This window comes from Protomyctophum parallelum (assembly GCF_964188405.1).
Source record: "Protomyctophum parallelum genome assembly, chromosome: 14".
NCBI lineage: Eukaryota > Metazoa > Chordata > Actinopteri > Myctophiformes > Myctophidae > Protomyctophum > Protomyctophum parallelum.
This window is the reverse complement of record NC_139709.1, coordinates 520,001-530,000: the sequence shown is the minus strand read 5'-3', so window position 1 is coordinate 530,000 and position 10,000 is coordinate 520,001. Positions and strand designations below refer to the sequence as shown.

The 10,000-nt window shown below is 44.1% G+C and overlaps 1 protein-coding gene across 1 annotated transcript in view; it reads left to right on the top strand.

Annotated features, from left to right (window-relative positions):
- Positions 1-10,000, top strand: part of LOC310870933 (AP-2 complex subunit mu-A-like) — a 37,642-nt gene that overhangs the window by 3,861 nt on the left and 23,781 nt on the right. The window contains exons 2-4 of the mRNA XM_083782315.1: positions 3,884-4,003; positions 4,923-4,974; positions 7,072-7,285. Of these exons, the coding sequence (XP_083638441.1) occupies positions 3,930-4,003; positions 4,923-4,974; positions 7,072-7,285 (340 nt within the window). The 5' untranslated portion in view covers positions 3,884-3,929. The remainder of the gene's footprint in view (positions 1-3,883; positions 4,004-4,922; positions 4,975-7,071; positions 7,286-10,000) is intronic.

Genomic DNA, 10,000 nt, shown 5'->3' with positions numbered 1-10,000 from the left:
TGGTTCTATGGCCCAGGGGTTGTTCCATGTGTCTGGTTGGTTGGTTGGTTGGTTGGTTCTATGGCCCAGGGGTTGTTCCATGTGTCTGGTTGGTTGGTTGGTTGTATGGCCCAGGGGTTGTTCCATGTGTCTGGTTGGTTGGTTGTATGGCCCAGGGGTTGTTCCATGTGTCTGATTGGTTGGTTGGTTCTATGGCCCAGGGGTTGTTCCATGTGTCGGTTGGTTGGTTGGTTCTATGGCCCAGGGGTTGTTCCATGTGTCTGGTTGGTTGGTTGGTTCTATGGCCCAGGGGTTGTTCCATGTGTCTGGTTGGTTGGTTGGTTGGTTGGTTCTATGGCCCAGGGGTTGTTCCATGTGTCTGGTTGGTTGGTTGGTTGTATGGCCCAGGGGTTGTTCCATGTGTCTGGTTGGTTGGTTGTATGGCCCAGGGGTTGTTCCATGTGTCTGATTGGTTGGTTGGTTCTATGGCCCAGGGGTTGTTCCATGTGTCGGTTGGTTGGTTGGTTCTATGGCCCAGGGGTTGTTCCATGTGTCTGATTGGTTGGTTGGTTGTATGGCCCAGGGGTTGTTCCATGTGTCTGGTTGGTTGGTTGGTTCTATGGCCCAGGGGTTGTTCCATGTGTCTGGTTGGTTGGTTGGTTGTATGGCCCAGGGGTTGTTCCATGTGTCTGGTTGGTTGGTTGTATGGCCCAGGGGTTGTTCCATGTGTCTGGTTGGTTGGTTGGTTGTATGGCCCAGGGGTTGTTCCATGTGTCTGGTTGGTTGGTTGGTTGGTTGGTTGTATGGCCCAGGGGTTGTTCCATGTGTCTGATTGGTTGGTTGGTTGGTTGGTTGTATGGCCCAGGGGTTGTTCCATGTGTCTGGTTGGTTGGTTGGTTGTATGGCCCAGGGGTTGTTCCATGTGTCTGGTTGGTTGGTTGGTTCTATGGCCCAGGGGTTGTTCCATGTGTCTGATTGGTTGGTTGGTTGTATGGCCCAGGGGTTGTTCCATGTGTCTGGTTGGTTGGTTGGTTGTATGGCCCAGGGGTTGTTCCATGTGTCTGGTTGGTTGGTTGTATGGCCCAGGGGTTGTTCCATGTGTCTGGTTGGTTGGTTGTATGGCCCAGGGGTTGTTCCATGTGTCTGTCTGATTGGTTGGTTGGTTGGTTGTATAGCCCAGGGGTTGTTCCATGTGTCTGATTGGTTGGTTGTATGGCCCAGGGGTTGTTCCATGTGTCTGGTTGGTTGGTTCTATGGCCCAGGGGTTGTTCCATGTGTCTGGTTGGTTGGTTGTATGGCCCAGGGGTTGTTCCATGTGTCTGGTTGGTTGGTTGGTTGTATGGCCCAGGGGTTGTTCCATGTGTCTGATTGGTTGGTTCTATGGCCCAGGGGTTGTTCCATGTGTCTGATTGGTTGGTTGTATGGCCCAGGGGTTGTTCCATGTGTCTGGTTGGTTGGTTCTATGGCCCAGGGGTTGTTCCATGTGTCTGGTTGGTTGGTTGTATGGCCCAGGGGTTGTTCCATGTGTCTGGTTGGTTGGTTGGTTGGTTGGTTGGTTGGTTCTGTGGCCCAGGGGTTGTTCCATGTGTCTGGTTGGTTGGTTGGTTGTATGGCCCAGGGGTTGTTCCATGTGTCTGGTTGGTTGGTTGTATGGCCCAGGGGTTGTTCCATGTGTCTGGTTGGTTGGTTGGTTGTATGGCCCAGGGGTTGTTCCATGTGTCTGGTTGGTTGGTTGTATGGCCCAGGGGTTGTTCCATGTGTCTGATTGGTTGGTTGGTTGGTTGGTTGGTTGTGTGGCCCAGGGGTTGTTCCATGTGTCTGGTTGGTTGGTTGTATGGCCCAGGGGTTGTTCCATGTGTCTGGTTGGTTGGTTGGTTGTGTGGCCCAGGGGTTGTTCCATGTGTCTGATTGGTTGGTTGGTTGGTTGGTTGTGTGGCCCAGGGGTTGTTCCATGTGTCTGTCTGGTTGGTTGGTTGGTTGGTTGTATGGCCCAGGGGTTGTTCCATGTGTCTGGTTGGTTGGTTGGTTCTATGGCCCAGGGGTTGTTCCATGTGTCTGGTTGGTTGGTTGTATGGCCAACGATATCGATAAATGCCGAACCGGGTTTGTAATTGACCCGATTTTCGGGCTCCATCCCTAGTCTCAACGCCCGGCGGTGCCTCTCGTAGCTCGAGGCCAACCAGAGACTCGCCCGGCGGGGCCTCTCGTAGCTCGAGGCCAACCAGAGACTCGCTGGGCGGGGCCTCTCGTAGCTCAAGGCCAACCAGAGTCTCGCTGGGCGGGGCCTCTCGTAGCTCGAGGCCAACCAGAGACACACAAAGCAAACGCTCCCATAGTTTCAGTTCTGGATTTTCCAGTATGTTGATTATCACATCCTGGGGGTATTTCTGAGGTGATTATCACATCCTGGGGGTATTTCTAAGGGTCGGTGGCCAATTACATATAATGTCCGGGGTCCTTGACATGAAATAGTTTGAGAACCACTGACATAGAAACATGAGGTTTAATCCTGTGAGAACCACTGACATAGAAACATAGGGTTTAACCCTGTGAGAACCACTGACATAGAAACATAGGGTTTAACCCTGTGAGAACCACTGACATAGAAACATAGGTTTTAACCCTGTGAGAACCACTGACATAGAAACATAGGGTTTAACCCTGTGAGAACCACTGACATAGAAACATAGGTTTTAACCCTGTGAGAACCACTGACATAGAAACATAGGTTTTAACCCTGTGAGAACCACTGACATAGAAACATAGGGTTTAACCCTGTGAGAACCACTGACATAGAAACATGGGTTTTAACCCTGTGAGAACCACTGACATAGAAACATGATGTTTAACCCTGTGAGAACCACTGACATAGAAACATAGGTTTTAACCCTGTGAGAACCACTGACATAGAAACATAGGTTTTAACCCTGTGAGAACCACTGACATAGAAACATAGGGTTTAACCCTGTGAGAACCACTGACATAGAAACATAGGTTTTAACCCTGTGAGAACCACTGACATAGAAACATAGGTTTTAACCCTGTGAGAACCACTGACATAGAAACATAGGTTTTAACCCTGTGAGAACCACTGACATAGAAACATAGGGTTTAACCCTGTGAGAACCACTGACATAGAAACATAGGTTTTAACCCTGTGAGAACCACTGACATAGAAACATAGGTTTTAACCCTGTGAGAACCACTGACATAGAAACATAGGGTTTAACCCTGTGAGAACCACTGACATAGAAACATAGGGTTTAACCCTGTGAGAACCACTGACATAGAAACATAGGGTTTAACCCTGTGAGAACCACTGACATAGAAACATAGGGTTTAACCCTGTGAGAACCACTGACATAGAAACATAGGTTTTAACCCTGTGAGAACCACTGACATAGAAACATAGGTTTTAACCCTGTGAGAACCACTGACATAGAAACATGGGTATTTCACTGTCAGGATTTAGAAGACATTTTCATCTGAATCTGTGTGTGCTCCAGTCTGTTCACAGTCTGAGGAGAACCGTCTTTAGTTCGCCACAAGATATCTCTCCGTCACACACACACACACACACACACACACACACACACACACACACACACGATATCTCTTTGACGCGCACACAGACACACACAAGATATCTCTTTCACGTGCACGCGCACACAGACACACTCACTCACAGTGTGCACACACTCACACAAGATATCTCTCTCACAGCGTGCACACACACACACACACACACACACACACACACACACACGCGCCATACAGTGCTAGATGTGCGATCAGATCGAATCGGATTTGGGAGTTTCATCATCAGTGTTAACCAATCACCTCTCCTCTCAGTTTCATCATCAGTGACATCATCAGTGTTAACCAATCACCTCTCTTCTCTCAGGTAGTGCTATTTCCGGCATGGCCAATCAGTCGTGAGGAGCTTGAAGATGATTGGTGGACTGTTCATCTACAACCACAAGGGGGAGGTGCTTATCTCCCGCGTCTACCGCGATGACATCGGGTGAGTTTAACTCTTTCACCGCCAAGTATTCAATTATTTAAAAATCTACCACTTTAGTGTTCATAAAGTGTGTGTTTGGTCGCACGGTGGCACAGTTGGTAGTGCTGTCGCCTCACAGCTAGAAGGTCCTGGGTTCGATTCCCGCTCGGGGCGCTGTGGGTGCTGGCGGCGTGTTTCCTCCTCCGCCTCATCAGTGCCCATACCCGAAGGTGGGGTTGGCGAAAGGGCCTTTCTGTGTGGAGTTTGCATGTTCTCCCCGTGTCCCCTAGGGCACAAAAAACATGCAGTAATCCTGGTCACTAAACTGCCTCCCCCTGGCCAGCCGGGGCGCCTGATGGAGGGGAAAGGAACTGGTCTCTATACTGCCTCCCCCTGGCCAGCCGGGGCGCCTGATGGAGGGGAAAGGAACTGGTTGGAATAACGTGTTCCTTCCACGCGCTACGTCCAACCAGGGAAACTCCCCCCTGTCAGGTGTAAAGGAGCAACTTGGACACTCAGGCATGAAGGAAGCATGAGTTCAAGTCCGTTGCTCTCCCCTTGTCCCCCATATATGGGGACTAGGTTGGTGTCCCCTTGTCCCCCATATATGGGGACTAGGTTGGTCTCCCCATGTCCCCCATATATGGGGACTAGGTTGGTCTCCCCTTGTCCCCCATATATGGGGACTAGGTTGGTCTCCCCTTGTCCCCCATATGTGGGGACTAGGTTGGTGGAGGGTGTGTAGAGCCCAGGATCACATTAGATGATTGACACAGTGGTGAAAAATGGGTTACAAAATCGTGGGATAAAAAATATATTAAAAATAATTAAAGTGTGTGTGTGTGTGTGTGTGTGTGTGTGTGTGTGTGTGTGTGTGTGTGTGTGTGTGTGTGTGTGTGTGTGTGTGTGTGTGTGTGTGTGTGTGTGGCGCCCCCTCCAGGCGTAATGCGGTCGACGCCTTCCGCGTCAACGTGATCCATGCCAGACAGCAGGTTGGTTCTATTACACATAATATATCTATTACATAATACATTACATTACATAATATATCTATTACACATAATATATCTATTACATAATACATTACATTACATAATATATCTATTACACATAATATATCTATTACATAATATATCTATTACACATAATATATCTATTACATAATACATTACATTACATAATATATCTATTACACATAATATATCTATTACATAATACATTACATTACATAATATATCTATTACACATAATATATCTATTACATAATACATTACATTACATAATATATCTATTACACATAATATATCTATTACATAATACATTACATTACATAATATATCTATTACACATAATATACTCTATTACATAATACATTACATTACATAATATATCTATTACACATAATATACTCTATTACATAATACATTACATTACATAATATATCTATTACACATAATATATCTATTACATAATACATTACATTACATAATATATCTATTACACATAATATACTCTATTACATAATATATCTATTACTATTATTATTATTATATTCAATTACACATAATATATCTATTACATAATATATATCTATTACACATAATATATCTATTATATCTATATTACACATAATATCTCTGTCTCTGTCTGTGTCTCTCTCTCTCTGTCTGTGTCTCTCTCTCTCTGTCTGTGTCTCTCTCTCTCTGTCTGTGTCTCGCTCACTCTGTCTGTGTCTCGCTCTCTCTCTCTCTCTCTCTGTCTCTCTCTCTGTCTGTGTCTGTCTCTCTCTCTCTCTCTCTCTGTCTCTCTCTCTGTCTGTGTGTGTCTGTCTCTCTCTCGCTCTCTCTCTCTCTCCACACACACAGTGTATATTGTATAAAGGTTCGTTCACCAACATCATTATTGACATCATTAATAATGTTAATAAATCATATTTATATATTTACAGGTCCGTTCTCCGGTCACCAACACCATTATTACAATTTACAATGTAGGCATTTAGCAGACGCTCTTAATCCAGAGCGACTTACATTAAGCAAGAACAAAAGCATGGCATACATCACATATATAAAAAGCATTTATCATGAATCATGCGTAAACTAAGAACGTAACAGTGGAGTAAACTACACTAAACTATACATACATACTATACTATATTATATATTATACATACGTAACAAGCTATAAGTGTTCAGATATCACTCGATCTAGAGTTTTGACCAAGTGATTTCCCTCTGAAAAGGCTCGCTGGAACCCGACCTTACTGTGCAATTACTCCACTTTACAATAACACTCAAACCACACTGAAGATGGATTTTGTTGTTTATATAGAAAAAAATAATAACACACACTCATAACGTACACATATACACTAATCTAAACTTGGATATAATGATCTAGACTAGGCCAGTCTGCACAATGCGTGATCCTGTGATGCAGTGTAGTAGGTAATTTTACTGCAAACAAAGAAATACACAAAACACAACTTCAACCGCAGAACATACAAGCAACTAAACACACTATATAATGAGTACAATAAGGATCATAATATCACAATAACAACATTTACAGGCACATTTATATACATACCGACAGACCGTCGAGGCTCACAGCGAACACAAATAGAATAAAATAGAACCAACGGGCCTTCGTGCATGCGCACATCTACAGTACTAAAATGACGTTGTTGTGATGCCCTTTCTCACCCCTAGAGTGCATCACTGGTCCACACATAGCCAACATTTATCATTTCCATAGGAAAACCGCACAATAAGTCTGTTTAAAATACTACATAAAGTGCTATCTAAGGGCCTAGGCGTCATCATTAACCCATTCTGGGAATCATGTTATGCTTTAGCTATTGAAAAATAGCAGATCTACAAGCTCATAGCGCGCCACCGAGTGGCGCGCTATGAGCTTGTAGGTCTGCTATTTTTTTGAACGACTGACATTTTTAGAATCTGATCTCAGGTCAGAATGGGTTAATCAGACCAGTGTGTGTCCAGTGGAAACCTCGTATGAATCTGATCTCAGGTCAGAATGGGTTAATAATGTAAATGTTAATACATCATATGTGTATGTATTTACAGGTCCGTTCTCCAGTCACCAACATCGCGCGGACCTCGTTCTTCCACGTGAAGCGCTCTAACATCTGGCTGGCTGCCGTCACCAAGCAGAACGTCAACGCCGCCATGGTGTTCGAGTTCCTCTACAAGATGTGTGACGTCATGGCGGCGTACTTCGGGAAGATCAGCGAGGAGAACATCAAGAACAACTTCGTCCTCATCTACGAGCTTCTAGACGGTAAGCTGTGTGTGTACCGATAAGCTTAGCTTATTGATACCGGGTACTGGATAAGCTTAGCTTATTGATACCGGGTACTGGATAAGCTTAGCTTATTGATACCGGGTACTGGATAAGCTTAGCTTATTATTGATACCGGGTACTGGATAAGCTTAGCTTATTGATACCGGGTACTGGATAAGCTTAGCTTATTGATACCGGGTACTGGATAAGCTTAGCTTATTGATACCGGGTACTGGATAAGCTTAGCTTATTGATACCGGGTACTGGATAAGCTTAGCTTATTATTGATACCGGGTACTGGATAAGCTTAGCTTATTGATACCGGGTACTGGATAAGCTTAGCTTATTGATACCGGGTACTGGATAAGCTTAGCTTATTGATACCGGGTACTGGATAAGCTTAGCTTATTGATACCGGGTACTGGATAAGCTTAGCTTATTGATACCGGGTACTGGATAAGCTTAGCTTATTGATACCGGGTACTGGATAAGTTTAGCTTATTGATACCGGGTACTGGATAAGCTTAGCTTATTGATACCGGGTACTGGATAAGCTTAGCTTATTGATACCTGGTACTGGATAAGCTTAGCTTATTGATACCGGGTACTGGATGAGCTTAGCTTATTGATACCGGGTACTGGATGAGCTTAGCTTATTGATACCGGGTACTGGATAAGCTTAGCTTATTATTGATACCGGGTACTGGATAAGCTTAGCTTATTGATACCGGGTACTGGATAAGCTTAGCTTATTATTGATACCGGGTACTGGATAAGCTTAGCTTATTGATACCGGGTACTGGATAAGCTTAGCTTATTGATACCGGGTACTGGATAAGCTTAGCTTATTGATACCGGGTACTGGATAAGCTTAGCTTATTGATAACCGGGTACTGGATAAGCTTAGCTTATTGATACCGGGTACTGGATAAGCTTAGCTTATTGATACCGGGTACTGGATAAGCTTAGCTTATTATTGATACCGGGTACTGGATAAGCTTAGCTTATTGATACCGGGTACTGGATAAGCTTAGCTTATTGATAACCGGTACTGGATAAGCTTAGCTTATTGATACCGGGTACTGGATAAGCTTAGCTTATTGATACCGGGTACTGGATAAGCTTAGCTTATTATTGATACCGGGTACTGGATAAGCTTAGCTTATTGATACCGGGTACTGGATAAGCTTAGCTTATTGATACCGGGTACTGGATAAGCTTAGCTTATTGATACCGGGTACTGGATAAGCTTAGCTTATTGATACCGGGTACTGGATAAGCTTAGCTTATTGATACCGGGTACTGGATAAGCTTAGCTTATTGATACCGGGTACTGGATAAGCTTAGCTTATTGATACCGGGTACTGGATAAGCTTAGCTTATTGATACCGGGTACTGGATAAGCTTAGCTTATTATTGATACCGGGTACTGGATAAGCTTAGCTTATTATTGATACCGGGTACTGGATAAGCTTAGCTTATTGATACCGGGTACTGGATAAGCTTAGCTTATTGATACCGGGTACTGGATAAGCTTAGCTTATTGATACCGGGTACTGGATAAGCTTAGCTTATTGATACCGGGTACTGGATAAGCTTAGCTTATTGATACCGGGTACTGGATAAGCTTAGCTTATTATTGATACCGGGTACTGGATAAGCTTAGCTTATTGATACCGGGTACTGGATAAGCTTAGCTTATTGATACCGGGTACTGGATAAGCTTAGCTTATTGATACCGGGTACTGGATAAGCTTAGCTTATTGATACCGGGTACTGGATAAGCTTAGCTTATTGATACCGGGTACTGGATAAGCTTAGCTTATTGATACCGGGTACTGGATAAGCTTAGCTTATTGATACCGGGTACTGGATAAGCTTAGCTTATTGATACCGGGTACTGGATAAGCTTAGCTTATTGATACCAGGTACTGGATAAGCTTAGCTTATTGATAACCGGTACTGGATAAGCTTAGCTTATTGATACCGGGTACTGGATAAGCTTAGCTTATTGATACCGGGTACTGGATAAGCTTAGCTTATTGATACCGGGTACTGGATAAGCTTAGCTTATTGATACCGGGTACTGGATAAGCTTAGCTTATTGATACCGGGTACTGGATAAGCTTAGCTTATTGATACCGGGTACTGGATAAGCTTAGCTTATTGATACCGGGTACTGGATAAGCTTAGCTTATTGATACCGGGTACTGGATAAGCTTAGCTTATTGATACCGGGTACTGGATAAGCTTAGCTTATTGATAACCGGTACTGGATAAGCTTAGCTTATTGATACCGGGTACTGGATAAGCTTAGCTTATTGATACCGGGTACTGGATAAGCTTAGCTTATTGATACCGGGTACTGGATAAGCTTAGCTTATTGATACCGGGTACTGGATAAGCTTAGCTTATTGATACCGGGTACTGGATAAGCTTAGCTTATTATTGATACCGGGTACTGGATACGCTTAGCTTATTATTGATACCGGGTACTGGATAAGCTTAGCTTATTGATAACCGGTACTGGATAAGCTTAGCTTATTGATACCGGGTACTGGATAAGCTTAGCTTATTGATACCGGGTACTGGATAAGCTTAGCTTATTATTGATACCGGGTACTGGATAAGCTTAGCTTATTGATACCGGGTACTGGATAAGCTTAGCTTATTGATACCGGGTACTGGATAAGCTTAGCTTATTGATACCGG